The sequence below is a fragment of the Vipera berus genome (genome assembly GCF_964194415.1).
Source record: "Vipera berus genome assembly, chromosome: 1".
Lineage (NCBI taxonomy): Eukaryota > Metazoa > Chordata > Lepidosauria > Squamata > Viperidae > Vipera > Vipera berus.
Genome location: NC_138202.1, coordinates 23,559,591 through 23,586,635, shown reverse-complemented (window position 1 = coordinate 23,586,635; position 27,045 = coordinate 23,559,591). Strand labels below are relative to the sequence as shown.

General features: G+C 41.1%; 2 protein-coding genes across 3 annotated transcripts in view; one reads left to right on the top strand and one right to left on the bottom strand.

The window, feature by feature from the left end:
• PYGL (glycogen phosphorylase L) overlaps positions 1-20,627 on the top strand; it is a 37,028-nt gene extending 16,401 nt beyond the window's left edge. For both annotated transcript variants that reach the window (XM_081314612.1, XM_081314613.1), the window contains exons 9-21: positions 2,325-2,468; positions 3,568-3,660; positions 6,736-6,882; positions 7,210-7,373; positions 9,029-9,143; positions 10,050-10,151; positions 11,590-11,737; positions 13,171-13,229; positions 14,130-14,271; positions 15,555-15,762; positions 16,704-16,838; positions 17,633-17,699; positions 19,358-20,627. In XM_081314612.1, coding sequence (XP_081170738.1) covers positions 2,325-2,468; positions 3,568-3,660; positions 6,736-6,882; positions 7,210-7,373; positions 9,029-9,143; positions 10,050-10,151; positions 11,590-11,737; positions 13,171-13,229; positions 14,130-14,271; positions 15,555-15,762; positions 16,704-16,838; positions 17,633-17,699; positions 19,358-19,558 — 1,725 coding nt within the window. In that variant the 3' untranslated portion in view covers positions 19,559-20,627. The remainder of the gene's footprint in view (positions 1-2,324; positions 2,469-3,567; positions 3,661-6,735; positions 6,883-7,209; positions 7,374-9,028; positions 9,144-10,049; positions 10,152-11,589; positions 11,738-13,170; positions 13,230-14,129; positions 14,272-15,554; positions 15,763-16,703; positions 16,839-17,632; positions 17,700-19,357) is intronic.
• ABHD12B (abhydrolase domain containing 12B) overlaps positions 20,441-27,045 on the bottom strand; it is a 39,075-nt gene continuing 32,470 nt past the window's right edge. Inside the window, exons 10-13 of the mRNA XM_081314614.1 lie at positions 24,718-24,800; positions 23,223-23,301; positions 21,799-21,923; positions 20,441-20,563 (exon numbers count right to left, since the gene is read on the bottom strand). Of these exons, the coding sequence (XP_081170740.1) occupies positions 20,539-20,563; positions 21,799-21,923; positions 23,223-23,301; positions 24,718-24,800 (312 nt within the window). The 3' untranslated portion in view covers positions 20,441-20,538. The remainder of the gene's footprint in view (positions 20,564-21,798; positions 21,924-23,222; positions 23,302-24,717; positions 24,801-27,045) is intronic.

The following is a 27,045-nucleotide window of genomic DNA, read 5'->3' as shown; positions in this document are numbered from 1 at the left end:
CCCCAGAAGCCAACTGGCAAATCATGTACTCATGAAGCAATGGTGTCATGTGCATATACTGTGACACACCTGTCAGAGCCCACCCCACTGCATTCTGGATCAGTTGTAGCTTCTGAGTGGTCTTCAAGGGCAGCCCTTATGGTAAACCAATCAAGAAGTGACCAAGGCGTGAGTGACTGTCTCCCAGTCCAGGAATGGGCACACTTGATACACTTGATAAACCCACACAGAGATCCTCCTGTCCACAATTATCATCTGCTTTTTGACCCAAGGGACCACACATACAACCTAATTGTTCATCTATCTCACATGCATAATGCTGCTCCATTGATAATGAAATATGGAGGGTCCAGAAGATAGACAAAGGCATCTGTTCCTCTTGGAATTAAGCCTGAGCCTGTCCCTCCCCATCCACACCACCACCACCTCCAGGCATTGGGTCAGGACAGCATCATTTGGTGGTCCTGGGGTCAAGTTGTATAATTGGGTAGCATCAGCATATAAGATGATTTCTGACTCCAGACTGATGGATCAACAACTTTCATGTAGAAATTGAACACTCGTTAGAGGAAGTGTTGCAGTACTTCCCCTAACAAACCCACAATGTAGTCACAGTTTATCTCACTATGTAGAGAGGAAGTTGAAACAGAGAGGGACTTATGCAAAATTACCAGTTACATTCAATTACATTCATAAGGGACCTATAACAATTTATACTAAAAAGCATAAAATTCCTTGTAAAGTAAAGCTGAAATCTCTGACATATATCAACCGTGTGAATTTTTCCACTGATTAGCCTATTTTGCACACAGACTCTGCTGTTAACCACTAGAAAATGTCCTAATTTCTGATTATTAACCTGGCATTCCATTCTCCAACACAGAATTTAAATTAAAATAATCTAATCCAACAACTGAAAGAAGCTCTCTTTGACAGGGTAGCACGGAGAGCACTTGCCTATAAAGTCACCAAGACATGACTGAATAATTAACACAGCAACATTTCTGACTCAGATGCTGTATCGGGGTTTGCTGCATTCTCCCAGTCTATGCAGTATTTCAGGCTAATTAAATGAAGTTACTGCAGGTGTAACAGCATGGAGAGGTCCAACCAATGGGCTGTCTGTGCCAGCCTTCCAGCTCCCCCAAAGGACTAATCAGAGGTCTCCAGGAAGATGCCAAGAAGGGCAGGAAGGCCATAGCACACTTAACACAGTTGCCTTCTAGCCCTGGCATTTTGAGATTTAGAACATTTCTATTGTTCCCATAATAACAAAGAGCCACTGATTGACCTCCCTCTTTTCCCATAATTTATCTAACTCTTTTCTTAAGTCATTAGTGGTAGTTCTTCACTTACGATGATATTGGAACTGGAATTTCAGTTGCTAAGCGATGCGGTTGTCAAGTGAGGCATCATGTGACCAGGCCCAATTTTGTGATAATTTTGACTGCAGTCATTAAGTGAACCACACAGTTAAGCAAATCCAAATTCCCCAGTTGACTGTCAAAAAACGACTGGGAAGGTTGCAAAGTGAGATCAGAGGACTGCAGGATGCTGCAACTAGTCGTAAAAGCGAGCTCGTTACCAAGCACCTGTATTGCAGTCATGTGACCACCGGGTTGCACGAACATCCTAAGTGCGAGGACAAGGTCGTAAATATTTTTTTCTGAGGTTGTTGTAACTTTGAATTGTTGTTAAACGAACTGTTGTGAGTCGAGGACTACCTGCACCTCATTTTGAAAATTGAAAGTCTTAAGAGAAATGAGATAATACTGGCGGGATATCAGAGTTGGCATCTATTGTATGATCCGTGGGTCAGAATACATCAGAGGGACAAATACACCAATCAACCTCTCCCAATTTTTATGTACAGCTGTATGATGATGTATGACTGTAATATCCCAAAGATGCTTTTTTTCACGAGGCATAGATATATGACTGTAATAAAGATTTGATTTGTTTATAGCTGGCCAAAGGCTCACAATTGGATGAAGGGGACAACCTCATGCTGGCTCACTGCAAGGGAGGGGGAAATTACTGGAATCAAACAGATAATGCCACCTTTTCTTCAAGCCTCTCCTTGTCCTTGTAGCTAAAACTAAATCTGTGGGTTTTGACTATACCCAAACTGCTTTTCTTATCTGCTTATATAATGTCATAGATGCCTTGGGGACCAGGGCTTATACGTGGCCATTTAAGAAAATGTAGCCTACAGTCAGGTATTTATTTACCATTATAAACGTTTACCATTAATGGACTTTGATCCTCCTCAGACTCACTTTGCATTTTTCTTACCAAGCTGACATTCTTGCTTCATCTGGTAGTTTTTTGAAGGCAAGGAGCTGCGTCTGAAGCAGGAATACTTTGTGGTAGCTGCCACCTTACAAGACATCATCCGACGGTACAAAGCCTCCAAGTTTGGGACTACTGAAAGTGTCCGGACTGCTTTTGATTCATTCCCAGACCAGGTCATTGCTTTTGGGGTGATATATCTGGGGGTGCGAGGTATTGGGCTGAGACATGTCATATCTGGCAGGCAAAACGTGGTTGTGAAGGGGGATGCCATCTTGGATGTAGAAAACCAGTGGGATGAAGTCAGGAAAATATTAGATTAGGACAGTGGTTCCCAACCTTTTCTGTACCCCGCGCCCCTGGAACGCTTCTGATATATTCTCGCACCTCTTACAAAAGTTCAAAATAACAGCAACAAATTATGCAGATACACTATAATTTGGAAAACCCAAGTTTTTGCATCCCCTGGAATATCGTCTCGCACCCTCGGGATACGAGCACCCCTGGTTGGGAAACCCTGGGCTAGGATCAGGCAGACCCATGATCATTTTTTTTATTTTATTTTTTATTTTAATTCCATTTATATCCCGCCCTTCTCCGAAGACTCAGGGCGGCTTTACAAACTTAGCAGTAGCCTTCATTCTATGTATATGCCTGCTTATTAGGGCTTTCACACACCCCAAGCGGCATTATTACAAAGTCATCTTATTGCCCCCAACAATCTGGGTCCTCATTTTACCTACCTTGGAAGGATGGAAGGCTGAGTCAACCTTGAGCCTGGTGGGATGCGAACCTGCACTAATTGCAGGCAGCTGGTGTTACTTAAGGAGGCATTAGCCCACTGCTCCACCAAGGCTCATAGCTAGGGTCAGTCTCAGAAGCTCTTTGGGTGATGTTGATCAGACACTTGTTGCCCCACTCACTTTCACGGTTTGAGGATAAAATTGGAGACGGGAATGTTAAGTGGGCTATCTTAAGTTCTAGAGGAAAGGCACGATGTCAATCAAATTATAAAACAAAGGCAAATTGAGAATAAGTTGACTACTTATGCAGTTCAACCAGGACTCTTGCTCAATACGATCTTCTTCTGGGAGATGTGTAATAGTAATAATAGCATGCAATCATATAAAGTCTATTGCTCTCCCTAGCTTGATTTAAGTTTTAGCTCCTTAACGTCTTGCAATTATCCAGCAGACGGATAGATTTGAATCCATTTTTCTACTTAAACTTTTCCCTCTGGATTTTTAACATATTTCTTTTCCTGGTTTTCAATAGGTTGCAATCCAGCTGAATGATACACATCCGTCAATGGCTATTCCTGAGTTGATGCGTGTGTTTTTGGATATAGAGAAGCTGCCCTGGTCCAAGGTTGGGATCACTTTTCTGTTTCAGCTCTCTTTCTAGGGTTTGCAAGACTCACTTCACTTCACTTCACCTTCACTCTGTTTTCCAGAGCCTTCATTTCTTTCAGCCTCTTGCCTAATTCTGAAGCCATGGCTTCAAGTCTTCTTTTGCTTCCCATTTCCCATTTTCAGACAAACAAGTTGGTTTACAAAATATGCTGAAACCTAAAAAAAAATCAGTTGTTGTGCAATGCCCAAACAAATAAATTGCTTAATTTGATGACTTGGTTCATGCAACATGTTAAAACCTCATTTTGGCCTAGTCTAGTATATTGTGTAAACAGAATCATACAGTCATTGTCTTAGATCTCAAAATTTGGGAAATAGTGATATTAGGGGTACTAATAACCTCAGGTTTGCCTCAAGAGTATAATCTTATAATAACAGTTCCATGGTGATGAGGGCTATTGAAAGCAATAGCCTTTCAGGCTGCATTCAGCTCCAACATAACTTCAAAGATTGTTGTCAAAATCTCCAGGCTGCTTACAATCATAAAAGCAACAAGATGAAACATTAAAACAGTAAATGTTTGTACTAAAATTTATTTAAAAACTACAAAAAGGAAGGAAGATGCATATGGGGAGGAGGCAGGGTATTAGTCCATTAATTACTCATTAATTAGTCCATTGATAAGTTTTAATTAAATTTAGATGTAAACTAAATTAAATTTGATCTTTGACTTGGCCTAACTCTCAATTTGGTGGGAATGTGGCACCCTACAAACCACTTAAGGCTAAGGGTAACCTTCATCCTAGAACAGGGGTAGGCAACCTCGGCTCTTTTATGACTCATGGACTTCAACTCCCAGAATTCCTGAGCCGGCTGGCTCAGGAATTCTGGGAGTTGAAGTCCATGAGTCATAAAAGAGCTGAGGTTGCCTACCCCTGTCCTAGAAGGTATGTACTTCTGCTAGAAAGGGTTCCTTTATGGCAGACATGTCAAACACAAGGCCCGGGGGCCAGATGTGGCCCGCGAAGTGGTTTCATGCGGCCCCCGAAGCCATCCTGGAAACAGTGAGGGAACGGTTCCCACTGCCTTGGCCCTGGCCCAGAGACCCTCCTTCTGCCAGAGACCCTCAGATCTGTCCCACTCCTGCCCAGGCCCCCATAGGCATCCTTGATGCCAATGATGTAGAGCTGGCCATGCCCACCCAGTAGGCCATACGCACTCTAGCCACGCCCACCCAGTAGGCCGCACCCACCCTGGCCATACCCACCCGCCCCCTTGAGGGCAACCACAATGCTGATGTGGCCCTCAGTGAAATTGAGTTTGACACCCCTGCTTTATGGCATGAACGTTCACACTAGCTCCACCTGCTGGGCATTGTTGACAAGGCATCAGTTGCTGCCACATACAGTAGTCCATTGTATTTCCCTACTTTGCACATTTAGATGTATTAGAACTGCAATTGCTAGTTAAACGTGTGTCATAGAACACACTCCTTATTATTTGTGTTCTAGGGAAAAGCCAAAAAAATGTTGGACACTCTCTTTGGATGAGTTAAAGTTTTATAGTATGGTAAAATTTCTGAGTTGAGCTTGACTCTTAATGATTTCAGGGACATGGGCACTAATTTTTTTGGAAGTAATTTTCCAATGGAACCCTATAAAATATATTTGTATTTATATAATTATTTTGAATTTGATTCCGAAAATGCTTCAGATGGTGCAAGGGAATGAGCATAACACGTGCCCCCACCTCCTTAAAGCAAAAGCGTCACTTCTTAAGATCATGTGGTTGCCCTCTGCCTTTTCCAGAGGGATTATTTAATGTGGTTGGGATTAACATTCTCCTATGGGGAAGTTTATGACTGTGTGGCCCTAGCTGAGCAACCTTTTCCTACTATAAGTGATGAGGAGCAAGCAGCAAGCCAACTTGTAGTTCGCCAAACTCAATCAATTTGTTCGCATACTCAGACTATAAGAATTGAAGCTCATCCAAAGAAGTCTAGCCAGACATGGGACTGAATATTTCTAAAGTATTGTCATGATGAATTTGATTTTACCCTCCAAGGTGTCTAGCCTATATATCACAGTGTCTACTGGGGACTGTATGTGATCTTGACCAAGGTCAGATCTCAAAATGGCCTGAACCACTTGAGGAACTCTATTGCGTGACACTGAGAAAACACATTGGTGGAGGGGAAATACTACTTTTTGCCTCCTTCACCTCTACAAAGTAGGTGTTGATAATACATAATATGCTCTTTGTCAGGCTCCAAAAAACAAAGATGCTAAACTAAAGCAAACCACTAAATTATACTCCGAGAAATCCTTGGGAGGAGCTGTCTTGACTCTCTTCCTCCCAGACAATCTAAACTTTGCAGTTTCTTGTACCTCTGGAATGCAACCCCCTCCCTCCTCTTCTAATTAACTCCTAGCTTTCATTATTACTCTCACCTGAAATCAGAAATGCCGTGGAGGTACCGTTTGGGTGTTTTTATTGTTTGGACTGTTTTATAGACTTGTAAGGCTCCCGGAGTCACTTGACTGAGATGGGGGGTGGGGGGGCTATAGAAATCCAATGAATAAATAAATAATATTTAGACTTCTTAAGGCAATTGATAAAGGTGACCATAGCCACTTTCATGATAAAATGGAATGGAATACTTTGGAATGGATGGTCTTGCTACCAGATGGATTTTGCAGTTGGTCGAACGATATGGATCTATGTCTACATTCAACCAGGTGTGTAATGAGGTATCCCAAGGTTCTGCCCTGGACTTAGTGTTGTTCAACATTATCAATATGAGTTAAGCAAGAGGATAGAAGGGATGCTTATCAGATTTGCATATAACCAAAAGCTGGGAGGGTTGGCTGACACTCCAGAAGACAGGCTGTGGGTGCAGAAGAGTATTGATATCTAATAATATGCGCAGTTCTCAATAGTGAGAAAGGTAATGTAAGATTTCTGCATTTTAGTAAGAAAACTATATGCTCAGATACAAAGTAGGCAGTACGTGGCTTAGCAGTGGTAGTTGGGAGAGGATAAATTGTTTTTCTCAGTTTCCCTTTACTGTCTTTCTCTTCAAAAACACAAGGCCTGGGATATCACCACAAGGACCTTTGCTTATACAAACCACACAGTTCTCCCCGAAGCTCTTGAGCGTTGGCCAGTTGAGCTGGTGGAGAAGCTGCTTCCAAGGCACTTGCAGATTATCTATGAAATCAATCAGAGGCATTTGGATGTAAGTAGGGTTTTATTAAACATTCTCTGACAGCTGTTTTATTTTCTGGATGAATTTTTAAAAAGACAGTTTGATGAAAACTCACCCCCCTCTCCCAAAGGCCCTTTTAAAGCTGGAAAAGTTGGATTATGCTTTTGATTTAGTCAAGAAATCTTTGTTCAGGTAGCCATATTGAGATGGGGGGGGAAAATGTTACATAACATTTGGTTTTAAAATGTGGTTAGTCCAAGGATCCTTTCTTGCAAAAAATCTAAACTGAATTGAATAGTTGGAAATGCACTTGAACGGGATTAACTGATGTTGCTTTTCATCTTCACACACACTCAGAAAGTCAGAGCCCGGTTTCCCACGGATGTTGACCGTCTCAGGCGGATGTCCTTGATTGAAGAGGAAGGGGTCAAGCGTATTAACATGGCCCACCTCTGCATTGTGGGCTCTCACGCAGTGAATGGAGTTGCAAAGATTCACTCAGATATTGTCAAATCTCAAGTGTGAGTAGTGATGTGTATTTTGTTTGCGTACAGCAACCGGGGACAATTTCCTTTCACTTTTGCCAATGGAAAAGTTTTAATTTGATTTAGACTTCTGAATGTTCTACTATGGGATCAATTTTAAAGTTTAAGGCTGAACTCTGGGTGCCACTGAGTTTGTGCTAATATATAATTTTGTCTGTTGCTATTATTGCTTCGATAATTTTCTGCCCTCCCAAACTTTGTGTTCTGTAATTAAATTCTTGACAGTTGCCATATGCATCTTTTGGTGAAAGACTGCAGGACAAATTTCCCCAAAGTTATTTCAACTCTAGTACTTTGAAACCTTCGTTTTCAATTTACTTCAGAGTTTGCAGGGAGTGCCCCAATTAAACACCCACATTAATAATTTTAGGTTTTTATGCTAAATATTAAGATTCAGATGTGGGCCACTTTTGTTCTTCTGTGATGAACTGGCTATTCTCATTCAACATACTTTACATAGTTACTGAATTAACCCATTTTCAGAGTACCTACAATACACCGAATCATGTGTCAATTAAGGTTAAAACTAAGACTCTCTGCAGGGACTGCCATTAAATCTGCTAGTTCTTTAAATCAGGGCTTTTCAGCCAATGGTACGGGTACCACTTGTGGTACATTGGCACCTGGCAGGTGGTACGCGACCATCCTAGAAAAGTGGTAGCGGGGGAGGGGAATGAGCTGAACCGGTGGCAGCACCACACAAGCCTGAGCAAGAGATGGCTGGAGCTGCAGGGCTGCCAGGGCTCACCGGAAGTACCAGGATCAGCGCCAGGCTCCAGCTGAAGCTCGGCACTGATCCTGGCACTTCTGCTGAGCCCAGAAGCAGCGCCGATCAGCTGGAATGTTGCACCATCTCCAGGGTCTTGTGATTTACATTCAGATGCTTGGCAACTGATTCATATTTATGATGGTCACAGTGTCCGAGGGTCATGTGAAGTGACCAAAACCTGCTGCAACCACCCAGCAGATGGGGGGGGGCGGAATAAAAACCAAACACCCACCCCCGCTGCCAATCCTCAATAGAAATGCTCACAACAATGAAAACCTTGGACAGGAGGAAGAGTGCTGCCAGGCGGGTAGGCAGATGTCTTGCTCGGCTGTGGCTCGGGGGGGCACTTTTTCCAGTGCCATTGTAACTTCAAACAGTCACTAAGCAAATTGTTGTAAGTCGAGGACTCCCTGTACTTCACTTTTTTCCTTCTTTTTTTTTTGGTCATCAAGTTTTTGACACCTTGTTAGGCGACTGGTGATACTCAGATGTTGCCATACCCTAAAAGTGGTACAATAGGTGAAAAGGTTGAAATGCCCTGCTTTAAATGAGCTAATTAATAAGACCATGTGAACATAAACCTTATGTGAGCAAATAAATCATCAATACAGCAATGGTTTGTGAAATAATTTTGTACTATGTATAACCTAAATACATAAAAAACGTATGCTGTTGCTTTCAGCCTTGTGGGCTTCCATTTATTTATGCAAAAATTAAGTGTATAAAAACGTGTAGGGTAATTTTGCAATTAGTATTAACTGAACATTTAAAACATTGGATGGCAAATGTTTTCTGTCACATCTGTTTAACTAGTAAATCTTGAAGATGTTCCATGAATATACTTTCTTGTTTTTTTGTTCAGGTTCAAGGACTTTGCCGAGTTGGAGCCAGAAAAGTTTCAGAATAAAACAAATGGGATCACTCCTCGTCGCTGGCTCCTGCTTTGCAACCCAGGACTTGCAGAATTAATTGCAGAGGTGAAAAAAAAAACCTGCTCAGTTGTTCTGCTTAGCAAAACAATTACTGTAATAATTTGTGTGTGCTTTTTTATAAATTTTATTTTTTAAAAAATAAATAGTTCCTGATGTATAATCAGGCAGTTTCCATCTCCTTTCAAAGCTATGAAAACACTTTGTAAGTAGGATCTCTACTCATCTACTATCATTCTGATTGGATAGTCTTTGTAGGCCTTGGTAGCATTTCACAACCTGCAGAACCTATTGAATAATAAAAGGAAAGATGGTTGGTGTATTGTAGGCCATGGAAGAATGTCTGTGGAGTCCTTGGTGCTCATTGAGCTTAGTTTTTGCAGTCATTTCATTATCCAACTAGGTGATATCATCCTCCATCATCCAGGTATTGAAAATGTTACCCTTTGGGTAATGAAATGTCTGCAAACACGCAGTTAACCTCAGAGAGAGTGAAGGACTTCACAGTTCAGCCCTGAGCCACATGTATATTCTCCTTCATAGGAATGCTATCTCAATCCAATATTTTTGAGAGGTCAATATAGCAATAACATTTAGATTTATATACAGCTTTACAGTGCTTTACAGCCCTCTCTTAAGTGGTTTGCATAGTTAGCATATTGGCCCCAGGAATCTGGGTCCTCATTTTACCGACCTCGGAAATATGGAAGGCTGAGTCAGTCTTGAGCCGGTGAGAATTGAACTGCCAAACTGCAGGCAGCTGTCAGTCAGCAGAAGTAGCCTGCAGTATTGCATTCTAATCACTACATCATGGCTCTTATGCTTAGATTCATTAGGTACCACAACAAGTAGGTACCACAACGAGTATCAATTGGGAATGACAATGACTGGATTCTTAAAGGGTTCTGTCTTTTGAGATGATGCACATGTGAAATCTCTTTCTTCTTTGTATAGAAAATAGGAGAGGAATATGTGAAAGATTTGAGTCAGCTAACAAAGCTACATCGGTTTGTAAATGATGATGTTTTCATCAGAGAGGTGGCCAAAGTCAAGCAGGTAAGGGGAATTTCTCCCTTTTTAAGAATTTTCTATCTCTAAATTGCTTTATAGATAATCCTTCATTGCATTTTGTTGTATCTGGCAAATACAGAAAGATTCAAGTGACAAATTCAGTTCATCATCATTCATTTTATTATACCAGCACCAGGTTAGGCTAAAACAGATAACTTGTTCAAAGTGATGTAAGAGCTCTGTGCTTAAGTAGATACCTGAAGCCAGGTCTCTGGGAATTATCATATACAGAGGGAATTAGAAGGTAGATGTAACTTCCCATCGTCCTGTGCGCTCCCACAGGGAGGGCCTTCTCAGGGTACCGCCGGTCAAGGAATGCCGGCGGGTTATTCCCAGGGGAAGAGCGTTTTCTGTGGGCGCGCCCGCCCTATGGAAGCAACTTCCCACGGAACTTAGGACTGCCCCCGACCTTCGTTCATTTCACCGGGACCTGAAAACTTGGCTCTTCGAGCTGTCTGGCCCAGACTGAGGGGTTTTAATTTTTAATTGGGTTTTAGTTTTAAATTTTGGGGACTTGAATTAATTGTTTTAACTGATTTTAATTTTTGTATGTTATGCTTTTAATTTTCCCTGTAAACCATCCTGAGTCCTACGGGAATAGGGCGGTATATAAATTTTATAAAATAAATAAATAAATAAATTGATTGTTACTTGGTAGGAAATCTGGAGAGTATCAGCTTTTGGAAGACTGCAATACAATAAGAATTTCAGAAAAGCTTAAAGGCCATTTAAGAGGCACTGTTGAGCAAATGTGCCACATTTCTTGCTTTCTGCTTACCAGACAGAATACAAACCTCAGGGAAGACTCCTATTTCTACAAAGTCCAACATATATTCTATCAAAGGATGTTGGTATGGGCAGGCTACACCAACCTACATATACACAAACAAGAAAATAGTTGCTGAGTAAGATCCTGAGTTCTCCACAGGTGAAGTACAAGTGACTATGGGGCTTAGAGCCCAGTGGCTACATGGGAGGAAGCAGTTTTTAGTGGACCAGTGGAAGGCCAACAGTTCACCAAACTCCCAAAACGATTCCTGCATGCAACCTAGAATGTCTATATAGGACGTTTTACTCCATTTTCCTGGGGAAAACATTATGCTCAAGCTATAACTGCTTCATCTTGCTTCAACAGTGGTCTGGTTACAAGATGGAAGTAGTGTTTCAAGGACATGTCCTTAGCTAAAAGTAAATAAATTGTGTTTTTGCTGATGCAAGAAAGTTGTGTAGATGAGCACTATGTTATCAGGCTTCCTTTGGGGAAGGACAGTAGAAGAACTTCTTCCATTGCCAATCTAGTTGATCTTTGCAAGTAGAATTGAACACCTAGGGCAAAAGGTTTTTGGCTGGCTCTATCTTCTTTCCATTTGGTTATAAAAGTATCCTATCAAAAGAGTGGCCATACCTTCCTTTCTCTTCACAGGAAAACAAAGTCAAATTTGCCCAATATCTGGAGCAGGTATATAAAGTGAAGATCAACCCAGCTTCCATGTTTGACGTGCAAGTCAAGAGAATTCATGAATACAAGCGGCAGCTCATGAATTGCCTACATGTGATTACCATGTACAACCGTGAGTAAAATTGAGTCTAGCCGAGCAAACGGAGCATTCTTATGGCTTTTTTGCTTGCATAAATATAACTGCACTACATTTAAAATAGAATCAAATGATAAACAAAAATATTGAATGATTTTTAAAGGATTAAAGTTACCACCAGTCCTCACAACTGACATAGCATCCCCATGGTCATGTGGATCCACATTCAGCTGCTTGGCAACCGGCATAGATTTACAGCTTCCCAGGGTCACATGATTTGCCATTTGTGATCTTCCCAGCCAACTTTTGATAAGCAAAGTCAATGAGGGAAGCTGGATTCCCTTATTAACCAAATGATTTACTTCACAACTTCAGTGATTCACTTAACAACCATGGCAATAAAGACTGTAAAATCAGGCGTGACTCACTTGACAATCACCTTACTTAACAATGGAAATTCTGATGTCAATTGTGGTCATAGGTTGAGGACCACCTGGTATTAACATTCTTTAGTTAAAAATAAATGGGAATGTTGCATTTCATATAGAAAAGAGTCAGTGTTAGACTGGCTGTTCCCACGTAGATTTCCAAGCCTTCACAGAAAAAAAACTCTGGGTGATTTCAATTGCGTCCTTTATCTGGAAATATTCTTCTCACTTAGAAATATGACATAGTGGCAGAGGAGCTGGAAGAATATGGGGCCATCCAAGCCAGGCCAGTTTGCCTTCTGCTCAATGGGTGTTTTGTGGTTTGACCAAGTGCTTTATGAAAATCACTTGACATCAACCGTCCTACTCGGGTCATCCAGTAAAGAAGCACTCCTGCCCCATTGCTTTCACCAAGAGTATATTTTACTAAGCCAAAGTGGTTACAGAAGTAGCAAAGCTGGATCTGGCATTTTCACATGCAAACTGCACGATTAGCTTTCCCTTTTCCCTGGCTATTCGCCTGTTATCAACCAATGGCCAATTGGGTGCCTTCATATTGATTGGGTAAGGGACCCTCTTGTTTATGGCTTTCCAGCTCTGTGTTCTGATGGGTGACCTTGGGTTGGCTGGTGTCTCTCACACCTCGGTCTGGCATGGCTTGGTTCCCATCCCCCCATGATTCCTCCCTACATTCCAATCTCTTCTCCCTCCCCCCATTACTGAAGTCAGGCTATCAGCTTACAATGTGAGGTTAGCAGAATGGCAGCCATGACACTTGGAGAAAATGTTCATAACATTATCTGAGAATTCCAAAGATGTCCATCAGCACCCTCAAAGTTGGAGATCTTTTGGCAAGAAAAGGAAGCCAAATTGGCTGCAGTCATTCTTTCTTGAATAAGAAAGAGCAGAGCTGGCATGATGGGCCTAAAAGAAAGCAACTCCAGGGAAGCAAAGAGAGATGAGGGGTGGAAGAGGCAAGGAAGATTACTTTATGCCTGGACAGAAATCAAGCTTGGGGTCTCTTGTCTTTCTCCTTTGCAGGCATTAAACGGGATCCAACAAAGCCGTTTGTGCCCAGGACTGTGATAATAGGTGGAAAAGTGAGTGATGAACTTGAGGTTCAAGATTCATCTTTTGGGTGTTCTGCAAAGCAAATTGTAACATTGCTGGAAATGTCATTTTCTGCCTCTTATCCTGAACTCTCATTACTAATCCATCTTTAATTATGCAAATAGGTAGTATTAAGGGAGTCTGTCTTGTTTTCTCAGTAGGTTAAATGTTTGTGCGTGTGTGCGCGCGTGCATGTGCATGCGTTTATGTACATATATAGAGTCTAAAGTAGATATGGATGAATCTTATAAAAAAGTAGATTATCCCGGCACCTTTAGAGTTATGCCTTTTAGCTTGCTTCTTATGGAAATGTTTGCCATTGCCTTCTAAGATTTTTTTAAAAAATCCTTAAAAAAAGCCTACAGCCCTGAAATTTCCTGATATTTTCTTATTGAACTCCTAACTAGATTCACATCCATTTAACATTTAAAGGGCAGTGAAGATGGCAAGAATCTCTCTCTCTGTGTCTCTCTCTGTCTCTCTGTCTCTCTCTCTGTCTCTCTCTCTCTCTCACTCTCAGTGAAAGTTATTCCCCCTTAAATGTATGCAGCTTTTAATATCCCATTTTCCCCTGCCCTCCACCATGAAAAATTCCATGCATTTTAGCTCACTTTTTCCAAATGGTGCTTTCTAGATGCATTGGAGTTATGCAACTGTCCAAATTCTTTCAGGCTGTTTGGGAATTCTGGGTGTAGTCCCATTTCTTTTGAAAGCATAGCAGATTGGGTAAGGCTGCTCTAACAGTTTCTTAGATGCTGGTCAGGACATGCTAGCTTGATTATGTTGGTTTTCTGCAGCTTCTGCAGGATTTATTCAGTTGGGAGTGGAATTCAAAGTCATGACCATCATAATCTCAACTCCTTACTGCTGCATTGCTTTCTGTCTTCTAGGCTGCTCCTGGGTATCATATGGCTAAAATGATAATAAAGCTGATCACTTCTGTAGGCCATGCAGTAAACAATGATCCTGGGGTTGGAAGCAAGCTGAAGGTCATCTTTCTGGAGAATTACAGAGTCTCACTGGCTGAAAAAGGTAATACAATCCATCTTGAGATAGCAGGCTGTGAAATGTAGAAAAGAGAGCAGTTTGATGACCAGTAGCCATGCTGTGCCTAAAGAACTAATGAATAGACCAGTTTCAGATTTGATTCCAAAAGCGGCTTCAGAGCATTGAATATAGGACCCATCTGCAGCTTTTTCAAGCATCTTTAACATTTCCTATGAATGTGTGGCTGCCATGCAATCTAGGAATAATGCAGCTGCTTTAAAGAGTTTTGGAGAAATGCTCCTTTTATGCCGCTGTGAACTCTAGAATAGCTCTTTGGAAATGAATCTGTAGTGCTTCACAGCACAATACCATCTACACAAAAAAGTAATCAGCACACTGAAAAGTACCAAGGTTTTCAGAATTGAAGTGGTGAGGGGAGACAATATATTTAATGAGCTCAGAATGTAGAGAATAGAATGGAATGTTCAGTTGGACTCTTTAAAGTCCTTGAACAAAGAATTAAACGGTGCTGTTGTGGTATTCATCCAATGATGGATTAGGAAGTGTCCTGGATGCGTAGGTTTTGAATTTGAATGACTCCTGGGATTTTATACATCCTGTATATACACTCTATTTTATATAAACAACAAGAACAACAACAACAAGAAGAAATATTTCCTAACTCTTACACTGAACCTCCTCCAGATCACAACATTCATGGGAGCAGGTTTTTGGAAACATAAAGTCCCACCTCGAAGCAATTCAAAGTGTTTCCAGACATGGCTTTCCAGACACAGTAGTGTCTTTCAAGACCAGATCATTCCCAGAACACCTTAAATCATTTGCGGTTTATAGGATTTACTTCCAGAATCTTCTAGACCCCTTCAGTTAGTTGAAGGAGAGCAAAATACTCTGGCTTTATCTCTTTTACTTGTATTACATAATTATTCGTAATAGCAATTTGTCTTCTTTTTTTACTATTTCATAACAAAGGTCTCAATTAGGCCCCATAAGTGAGATTTTAAGGGGCATACAAATAGACAAGCCTACCTAGTTGTTAAATCTGGCATTGAAATGTAACATTTTTTCAAGATGCTGAATAATAACCTCTTATGAACAGGAACATCTCTGCTTTCTTAGATTTTTTTTCCAAACTAATGGGCAGGAGCCTGTTACCCACCACTAGAAATTTTGTGTTTTTGGTGGGCTTAGTTCAAAAAGTGCACAAATCAGCAACAGGGAGTCAGCCTTGCTACATTGCCAACCAGTTGCAATGCAAACGAGAGGAAAAGGAATGCCCAGATACTAAGATAATATTTTCTTGGCAGTGATCCCTGCTGCAGATTTATCAGAGCAGATTTCGACAGCTGGCACTGAAGCCTCGGGCACTGGCAACATGAAATTCATGCTCAATGGGGCTCTGACCATCGGGACCATGGATGGTGCCAATGTAGAAATGGCAGAAGAAGCTGGAGAAGAGAATCTTTTCATTTTTGGCATGAGAGTGCCAGATGTGGCCGAGTTGGACCAGAGAGGGTAAGACTGCTTAGCAACTCAACTGGGGCACAAGTGGGTGTAGGAAAAATCCTCAATTGTCTGAAGTGAAATTCACTTCCAAAACCTGAATGGAGGAGGAAGGGACAGAGTAGAATAATGGTGTTTGTGTGACCTCACATTTTAATGGCATAAGATTTAGCACTATTGAGTGCTATGAATTTATATTATTGGGGTGAAAAAAATGTATGGGGCTCTATTCATACCTTATTAAGGCACCTAGGCCTGGAGATAGGATGTTCTCTTAAACTTCCCACTTCCTACAGTCATTTTTTTTGTCCGTGTGCTAATGTCACATTAAAAAGGGGGAATGGGTGGAATCAGCCAAAATGCTGAAATAAATATTGAGTTATATTTTTCATGGATTAATTACTTTGAATGAAAAACATCTGAGCATGTCAAATAATAAACCCTCGTTCTGTGGATCCCATCTGTTATGGAACTACATTTGGCGGGTCTCAAGAGGCGGGCCTTTTCTGCCCTAGTGCCCACCTTGTAGAATCTTCTCTTCCTGGAAGTGAGGTTAGCTCCATCCCTGTTAACGTTCTGCTAGTCCTTCAAGAACTGGTTGTCATCTGCTTGGGGATCACGGGGGAGCTGTGAGAGCTTGTGATGGCTCCCTTACCGTGATTAACATTATCTTCTCCTATTCTTTTGCTTTTAATATATTTTTAGAAATGAATGTTTTTATATATGTATTGTTTTAATTAAGTGTTGTATGCCATCCAATGTTGCTTTTTTGCGAGATGGGCAGCCATACAAATTTGATCAATCAATACCATAAATAAAACATCTTTTGGATTCAGTGCCATTGTGCATGTCACCTCCACTCTCTGGACACCTTTCCTGGTTTGCTCTCAAGGTGAATATTCTGTGGCACCTGTTGCTCATCTAACAGTGATGGCTCCACCTTCTTCCACCAGGTACCATGCTCAGGAATATTATGACAAGCTTCCTGAATTGAAGCAAGCTATAGATCAGATCAAAAGCGGTTTCTTTTCACCACAACAACCTGACCTGTTCAAAGATTTGGTCAACATGTTGTTCCACCATGACCGGTGAGTAAAGATGCCTCACAGATTTGTTTTTTAAATGACCATATGTCCCCTTATCACTTTTCAAACAAATATTTGAGTCCTGTTAAGGTCAGTTAACATTAAGGTCAATTTTCTTTGGTCTATTATGTAATTTAAAAGCACCAAGAAACTTAAATCCATTATGAAGTTTTTCCCTTAAATCATTTTGTCATGCCAATGAAATTCAGGGTTGAGTTGCAGAGTGGTGGTATATGCATACAATCACAGTTTTAATGTTTGGGATCACCGATTGTTTAAAAAAAATGTGTTACTCCCCACCCAAGTGGAGACTTGACAAAGGATTTTTGCAGTATCCTCTATTCTTGGACAAGGTTTTGGACTATATTAAGATTAAATGTCCTTATGGGCCAGTAAACCAATTCTAAATTTTGGGAACATACTTTTGGCTTGCCTACAGATTAAATGATATGGAGGTTATTTGTTATCATAGAGTACCCAATTATCAGAAAGACTGGTGTGGTTGTTCCCCACTATTCTCCCGTGCCTTCATGGATGCTTATTACAAGATATGTTAAAATTTATTGTTCTGGACCCTTCTGGAATACAGTATTTATTTCTATTCTGATTTAACAATTCTATGTATGGTCTGGCAGTTTCCCAGAATCTAACCCTCTGAACAAGAATTAATTTGTGGTGTTCTAAAGACAGTGTTTTCGGAATAATGAATTCAAGACTAATCAATGGTCTAAATCTAGAAATCTAAAACTCAGATTGCCTTTAAAACATTTCACACATTTTGGTTTTCTTTTGGGTAGGTTTAAAGTGTTTGCAGACTATGAAGCTTATGTCAAGTGCCAAGACAGTGTCAGTCAACTCTACATGGTAAGCTGGGTGTGGAGAAATTTCTGTGTAGGACACAAACTAATGACCTGTTACTAATTTGTGTCCAAATCTAGAATGTTTACAATGTTTACTGTATAAGCATCTGAATGAATAATCAAAGTGCAAATCTCCAGTGTTCTGTCCTGTGTGTGTCTCTGACTGGACAAATTAACTACCTTATCTACAAATCTCCAGTGTTCTGTCTTGTGTGTGTGTGTGTCTGACCGAACAAATTAACTACCTTATCTACAATGAATTTCTACAACACACATACCCAGTTAAATTAACCATGTTTACTGGACCAAATTTTCTGAGTTTGCATGACATACTGGACTAACCACTAACTGAAATTGATGGATTAACAAAAACTAGAGTAAAAGCTATTTGTGTATCATGCCAAGCTACTCAGAACTTTTTTTTCCCCAATCCATCTGCTTAGCAAGTTTGCTGGATGTGATCAATTTTATTCACTACAGTGACTAAATTTGTTTGCTTTTAAGTCTTTCTATAACTCAAATTCTATTGCACTATAATTAGCGACCAGGATTCTACAAGTGAACAAATAACTAAAATAACTAAGCAGCTTTTACAGCCCAGAGTGCTGTAAAGTGCTATGAGGCAGTATATAAGCCTAAAATGCTATTGCTACTTTAAAATAGAACAGCATAAAATTATAGCTACGTCATTAAGATGATCAGAGTACGTCTAATTTTAAAGACAGTAGGACACTATATAGTACATTCAAGGAAATGAAAGCATTACTGATCTGATAAAAATTAACTATGCATAAAATAAACCAATTGTTTGGGTACTTCACTAGATAGGAATTATAAAATGGGCCCTTAAGTCTTTTTAGGAAGGTGCAGTATAACAAGACGTGTGGAATGTAGTCCAGAGTTGCAGGAGGAAAGGGCTGTTTTCCCAGGGAACAGAGAGACCGCATAGCTTGAAATCTTTAGTATGAAAGGCGGACACCGCCCCTCCCCCATCAGCAGTGCACAGGGTGTATCCTCATACAGATGTCATTGAGCCTTTGCACTAATTTAACCTTTTTCCATCCAAAATTAATAATTGGCCATATTTTTAATGCATTCTTGAAGGACAGCAAAAATGGGGTGGGGTTACCGACAGGCTGTTATTTGCCCATTCCTAATCTAACATGTATTGCTTGTTAGGAGTTTGAGGTGAATTATAGTGTGTATATATAGGGACGCGGTGGGTTAGGACGCTGAGCTTGTCGATCAGAAGGTCGGCAGTTTGGCGGGTCGAATCCCGAGTGCCGCGTAACAGAGTGAGCGCCTGTTACTCGTCCCAGCTTCTACCAACCCTAGCAGTTTGAAAGCACGTAAAAATGCAAGTAGAATAGGGACCACTACGGTGGGAAGGTAACAGCGTTCCGTGCGCCTTTGGCGTCTAGTCATGCCAGCCACATTCACCACGGAGATGTCCTCGGACAAGCGCTGGCTCTTCGGCTTTGAAACGGAGATGAGCACCGGCCCCTAGAGTCGGAAACGACTAGCACACATGTGCGGGGGAACCTTTACCTTTTTTACTATAGTGTGTCATGCAGGGCTGGGCCATGTTCAGTACCATGTAGGTGGCTGTACCATGTTTGATTGTCATGCAAGAACCAAGTTCACATAAGCTCTTTCTTACAGAACACCAAAGAATGGACCAAACTGGTCATCAGGAACATTGCAGCCTCTGGGAAGTTTTCCAGTGACAGGACCATCAAAGAATACGCCCGTGATATCTGGAATGTGGAACCTTCTGACCTCAAGATCCCACCACCCAATGTACCTCGCGATGTTGCTGATGAGATGCTGGCCAATGACTCAGCTGAAAAGTTGCGTGTGTGAATCCGAGCAGTCCTGCAAGGCTTAACTCCACATGGATAATGCACAGTACACCCTACACTGGGGAAAGCATGCATAGATTTAACAAGTAATGGTAATAAAGTGGCCTCTTTTCTTCTGCTTACAAGCACTGAGGGCAGTTGGAGTATCTTATGCATTGTCTACATTTATCTGTTCTCTCCCTTCCCTTCTTTGGGAACTCTGTAAATTGTTCCAAATTTTTTTGCTCTGATTCATTCTATTTCACCTGATGGCTCCTAAGTGTGCCGGACCATTTCTCTGTCATGTTAGCCAATATGATCTTTGGCCATGCTAGATAGTAGTCCCAGCACAACTAGAGAGTACTAGCTTGAAGTAGGCCACCCTACTTCAGTTCAAAGGCCACATTTTACTAATTTATAGTAGATGTTATAAAAAATGCCATTAGTGAGACCAAATATTCTATTTTGCTCAGTCGTCTTTTAAAGAAAATGAAAGGGGTTGTCCAAGATGTATATTCATGAAACGAGCTATTAGCAGAAAGAATACATTTTAAGAAAGGACAGCAACACAGAATTTGTACTGTTTTGTATAGAATCTGGATTACATGTTCTTCTTTCAAGGGGTGAGCATGTGCTCCTACTTAGCAATGATAGTTATTTGAAGTATTCTGAATACCTTGTGCTTTTCAGCAGGTATTAATGACAGCATTGGACCTTTAAGGAAAATATGCTGAGACAAAAAAGATGTTCTGCTGAAATAAGGCTTATAGCACCCAAGATGAGGTGCATTTATATAAAAAGAAGAAATCTTTGCTAGACTCAAAAGCTCCTGTATTTTTGCCCAGTAATGTTCTGTAATGTACACCTGCAAATTTCACCTGATAAAATAAACTGAAATCCACTTTTTTTTATCTTCCAACTGTTCATTATTTTAATATCCGTGGCAAGAACAGATGTCTCCTTGATGTTGCTGTTAAGTCACTGTCTACTTGATTGCTGATCCTATGTAATGCTCTTGAGGAAGTCTCTGTTATGGAAAACACAGAAAGAATTTATGTTCTTTGGATTTGGTGCTATATAAAATCAATCTCCTGCTCAAATTGTCTGATTCACTTGGCCAGGTTTGGGTAGGATATTTTATGCAGAAAAATTATGAAACTATGTACAAATTGTGGCAGCAGAAACTTTACACATGCATCCTTCAACACAATATCCTGCCTTTCTGCAGATAGGGAACTTAAGGCAGCTAGAAGGTAAGAATGAAATATTAAGCAATTAGAAACCATCAAAAAAACAGTAATATATCTGAATATCATCTTTTAAGCCCTGGTGATGCAGTGGTTAAAGTGCAGTATTGAGGGCAAACTCTGCCCACAGCTTGGAATTCAATCCTGAAGGGGCTCAAGGTTGACTTCTGAGATTAGTAAAATGAGTGCCCAGATTGTACTGTACAGATTGTAGATTGCTTCTACACTGTAAAGTAGAGAATGCCATACGTAAAGCATTATAGGCCGGTATATAAGTTTAAGTGCTATTGCTATTGCTTTTTAAACAGGGGCTAGAAAAATAAATAGCCCACTGACCACTCAGTGGTAGTCATCTGAACTTTTCCATTCATTGAAATTCATCATCCCCAACCCCTTCACAGCAGTACAGTATGTAGCAATAACAACTGGCCAGTTTGAGCCTGCACGGGACAGAAGTATTGCATGATAAATTTTCAGCCACTGCTGCTGGAACCCCTTTCCAAAATGACATCTCTCTTGAAATGTCAGAAGCACAAACAAATCAACTTGATTAAGCTACTCTTAACTGGGTAAGAAGCAAATGTACATTTTGCCATTAAAAATGGATTTTCTGTACTATGGCCTAGGCCAGGGGTAGGCAACCTTGGCTCTTTTATGACTCGTGGACTTCAACTCCCAACTGGCTCAGGGAGTTGGAAGTCCACGAGTCATAAAAGAGCCAAGGTTGCCTACCCCTGGCCTAGTTTATTTAAAAAACGTGAAATTTATATAACATGAAGCCATAATGTGGTTGCTTGGATTTTCACGTAATATATTCCATGAATTCTGTCCTTTGGGTTTATTCAATAAACCCTGGTAAGCAAATCATGGCTTAATACAAATACAATCACACGTGTAGTGTATTGGGTTGGCCTGTATTCTGTGTCCTCTATTTCAAGCCACAGAAGCATCAAAAGAGAAAACTTATTTTCACAGAAGTCTTAACAGTAGCATAAACTTGGCTCAGTGTGCTTACTTGAGAATGGAAGCGACCTCAGGATGAGAGGAGATGTGGTCGTGCCCCAAACCCATGGAAGGCGGGAAGGAAAGAAACTTGACATTGTCTTTCTTCTCAGAGGCACTGCGTGTGATCTCAAAGAGCTGTGCGTGTAGAAAAAGGGAAGTCAGAATGAATCTCCAGATGGACTGTACTGCTGAACAACTGTTTTCTTCCCCCGTTAAGAATGGAATTAAATATAGGTAGTCCTTGACTTATGACCTCAATTGAAGCTAAAATTTCTGTTGCTAAGCAAAGATGGTGAATTTTGCCCCATTTTATAACCTTTCTTGCCACTGTTGTTTTAGGTGAATCACTGCAGTTGTTAAGTTAGTAACACAGTTGTTAAGTAAATCTGGCTTCCCCGTTGACTTTGTCAGAAAGTTGCAAAAGGTGATCACGGGACTCTGTGATGCTGCAACCGTCATAAATACATGCCAACTGGCAACCCTCCAAATTATGATCACATCACTGTGGGGATGTTACAACAGTCATAACTGTAAGATATGGTCATTAAGTCACTTTTTTCAGTGCCACTGTAACTTTGAATGGTCACTAAGCGAATGTTTGTAAGTCAAAGACTACCTGTACGATTTGGGCTCCACCAGTTCCCAAGCTCCCACCCTTGGCCAAATTGCTGGGAGCTACTAGTTGTGGTGGTTTACTAGGCTCTGCAAGTCCCCAACGTGATAACTCTACCCTCTCACACCCTTCATGACAATTACACAACATCATTCAGAGAACAAAAGTGAGTACTGAAATTACAGCTGCTACCTACAAAGAAAATGGGTCGCATTTAAAACTACATCATCCACTTTTGTTCGAGGCTGGGAGAAGGGTTCACAAGATTATCCCATCTTAAAATAAAACTATATTGATGATGCATGTTGCAAAAATACAATACACAATTAGCAGTAAAACAAGACCTGTTAATATATGTAGTGACTTTCCAGTTGTGTAGCTTATTTCTATAGAAAGAGTGATCTCTACATTTTTTTGTATATTATCCCTTTATATCAGGGGTGTCAAACTCAATTTCATTGAGGGCCGCATCAGCATTGCGGTTGCCCTCAGGGGGCCAAGTGGGTATGGCCAGGGTGGGAGTGGCCTACTGGGTGGGCATGGCTAAAGTGAGTATGGCCTACTGGGTGGGCGTGGCCAGCTCTACATCGTTCGCATCAAGGGTGCCTATGGGGGCCTGGGCAGGAGTGGGACAGATCTGAGGGTCTCTGGGCCAGGGCCAAGGCAGTGGGGGCCATTCCCTCACTGTTTCCAGGATAGCTTCACGGGCCACATGAAACCACTTTGTGGGCCGGATCCGGCCCCCGGGCCTTGTGTTTGACATGTCTGCTTTATATGTACACTTTTAAAAGTGTAATTCACTGCAGTTACTGTTCAGTTACCTTTCTTCCATGTTGTACAGGTATAATCTTGTCATCTTCTGAATGCAAGATCAAAATAGGACTAGATAACACTTTGACACTATGGACAAGAAAAACAACGTTTTAGCTCAATTCAGCTATTTTTGGATATTTTCATCCTGCTTTTCAATCAAACATTGTCTTCCAAGTAGTTGAGTAACATTTCTAACCATTAATGAAACCTTAAGTGATTGTGGGCTTTTATCCTTTGATTCCTGGCAAAGTATCCCATGAAGTCATAGGACTACTTAGCTCTTCCACTCCAAAGATGGAGAGAGATCCACCTTTATAAGATCTAATAAAGGAGAATTATTTGTAGCTCAGGGTCCTTGGTGGTCTCTGACGTTGGTTGTTTTTCTTGCAGACATTTCATTACTCAAACTAAGTTAACATCATCAGTGCTACCAATTTCCTAAGTTGAGTAATGAAACGTCTGCAAGGAAACAACCAAACTCAAGAGAGCACCAAAGACTTCTCACCCTTGTAGGAGATCTTAACTTAGGAAAAGACTTCAGTAATCTTTAAAATTTTTAAAAGTCACTCATCTTTCTTTCTACAATAGTACAACATATTTGTAGTTGTGCCTCCAGTAACCCGTTACCCTGAATTTCCCATCTTTCCTGAATACTTTTCCCTTCCCAGACAGTGGATTTCAAATCACTGGTCAAGCTTATCTACCATCTGAATTCATCAAAAGCTATCTGACTCTTCTCTATTCTTCCTCTCCTGAATATCACAAATGTTGTACATCAGGTAAATAGGACCAGCAAGCAAATTTATTTATTTATTTTATTTATTATTGGGACTTATATGCCGCCCTATCTCCCGAAGGACTCAGGGCGGCTAACAACAATAACATACAATAAATACAGAAGTTAAGATAAAATTAAAATTAAAGGCCTCTGTACAATAAATTAAAATTAAAATTAAAATAAATTAAAAATTAGAGTTAAAAAATTAAAAACATAATTAAAATCCCTGTCAGTCCAGGTCAGCCAGGTGAAAAAGGAGTGTTTTGAGGCCGCGGCGAAAGGACTGGAGATCTGGGGCCATCCGAAGCTCATGGGGGAGCTGGTTCCACAGGGCTGGCGCTCCCACAGAGAAGGCCCTCCCCCTGGGGGTCGCCAGCCGACATTGTCTAGCCATGCCTTCAGATGCTACCTTATTCAACCAAGAGTGTCTGCAGGATCTTGTTGCTTTTGTCACACTGATGAAAGCACTGAGGTGGCATCATATCACAACATGTCCCTCTTTTGGACAAGTGTGTAATATCTCTGCATGCATAGAGAAGGGGCAGGGCTGGCATAGTAACACTTGTCAATCCGTCCCTCCATGCAAATGCCACTGGATCTACCATTTTGAAAGAAGCAAACCAAGCCTATCATTTGATTGCAACATAAAGTCAATTCTCAGAATAATAAAGGGCAACTTATTCTAGAACCTGATATAATTTGGGACTGTGTAACTCTGAACTCACTTTTCATCATTCAGAAAGAACATGTCAGCTCGGGCCATGGTGTCCAAAATGAAATATTCAAAGCCAGGAAACTTGTGGTAGATCTGGTAAAAGAAAACAAAAAAAGATATTTTCCATTCCTGAAAACTCCTTTGTCAATAAGAAATATCTTGATTTACTTATTTATTTACAATGATTATGTGCCACTTCAGTGAAACTGACTCTGAGCAGCATGCAATTCCCATCTTCACAGAATCAGATGAAAAGCAAAATTAAACATATAATTGAACAAAAAAAATTGAAAGTACCAGAGAGATCCAATCTAGAAGTAAGGAGAATTTTTTTGACAGTGAGAACAATTAATTAATGGAATGGTATAAGGTTTCCTGCCTTAGGCATGGTGTTGGACTAGAAGACCTCTGAGGTCCCTTCCACCCCTAGGATTTTTTGTTGTATATGGGCATATCAAAGCATTCACATAACTACTTGAATTACTGCATTCTGGAGTAGCTATATCTTCCCAATGCTCTTCAATTGCAAACCCATTCCAACAAGAGGTGATTAAGACATAAGTTTTAATCTCCCACTCCAAGGGACATTGTAACAGGAACAGAACGTGGAGGTATGTGAAAGGCTTCTTGGCCAATGCTGCCACCTGCTCAAACAGCAGCTGTGAGTACAGGAGGACCCTCAAATTATGGTCCAGGTCTATGTAAGGAATGCAAAAAACTAAAGATGGAATCTCTCCAGATTGAAATGGTTTATGAATGCAGAGCCATTCCACTGTATCCTGATAAAATTAAGCCTCCACTTGTTCTTCCTCAACCAGACCCTAACAACCTCCCGTACATCAACACTTGGCTGATCTGAGAAGTAAAGAAATAAGGTTGATATCATGTCAGTAGATGACCTCATTCAGCTCAAGCAACACTGGAATAGTCTGATTCCCCCATGCCAGTTTTGCCAGAGATCAACTACCAAGTGTGATCAATGTGGTCTCTATGCCAAAACCAGATCTGAAACCTGATTGAAATAGGCCTTTACAGGTGAAACTCGAAAAATTAGAATATCGTGCAAAAGTTCATTTATTTCAGTAATGCAACTTAAAAGGGGAAACTAATATATGAGATAGACTCATTACATGCAAAGCAAGATAGTTCAAGCCGTGATTTGTCATAATTGTGATGATTATGGCTTACAGCTCATGAAAACCCCAAATCCACAATCTCAGAAAATTAGAATATTGTGAAAAGGTGCAATATTCTAGTCTCATCAGCTAATTAAACCATAACACCTGCAAAGGGTTCCTGAGCCTTTAAATGGTCTCTCAGTCTGGTTCAGTAGGAATCACAATCATGGGGAAGACTGCTGACCTGACAGTTGTGCAGAAAACCATCATTGACACCCTCCACAAGGAGGGAAAGCCTCAAAAGGTAATTGCAAAAGTTGGATGTTCCCAAAGTGCTGTATCAAAGCACATTAATAGAAAGTTATGTGGAAGGAAAAAGTGTGGAACAAAAAGGTGCACAAGCAGCAGGGATGTCTGCAGCCTGGAGAGGATTGTCAGGAAAAGGCCATTCAAAAGTGTTGGGGACTTTCACAAGGAGTGGACTGAGGCTGGAGTCAGTGCATCAAGAGCCACCACACACAGACGGATCCTGGACATGGGCTTCAAATGTCGTATTCCTCTTGTCAAGCCGCTCCTGAACAACAAACAACGTCAGAAGCGTCTTACCTGGGCTAAAGAAAAACAGACCTGGTCTGTTGCTCAGTGGTCCAAAGTCCTCTTTTCTGATGAGAGCAACTTTTGCATCTCATTTGGAAACCAAGGACCCAGAGTCTGGAGGAAGAATGGAGAGGCACACACTGCAAGATGCTTGAAGTCCAGTGTGAAGTTTCCACAGTCTGTGTTGATTTGGGGAGCCATGTCATCTGCTGGTGTTGGTCCACTGTGCTTCATTAAGTCCAGGGTCAATGCAGCCATCTACCAGGAGATTTTGGAGCACTTCATGCTTCTTTCCACAGACGAGCTTTACGGGGATGCTGACTTCATTTTCCAGCAGGACTTGGCACCTGCCCACACTGCCAAAAGCACCAAAACCTGGTTCAATGGCCGTGGGATTACTGTGCTTGATTGGCCAGCAAACTCGCCTGACCTGAACCCCATAGAGAATCTATGCGGCATTGCCAAGAGAAAGATGAGAGACATGAGACCGAACAATGCAGAAGAGCTGAAGGCCACTATTGAAGCATCCTGGTCTTCCATAACACCTCAGCAGTGCCACAGGCTGATAGCTTCCATGCCACGCCGCATTGAGGCAGTAATTGCTGCAAAAGGGGCCCAAACCA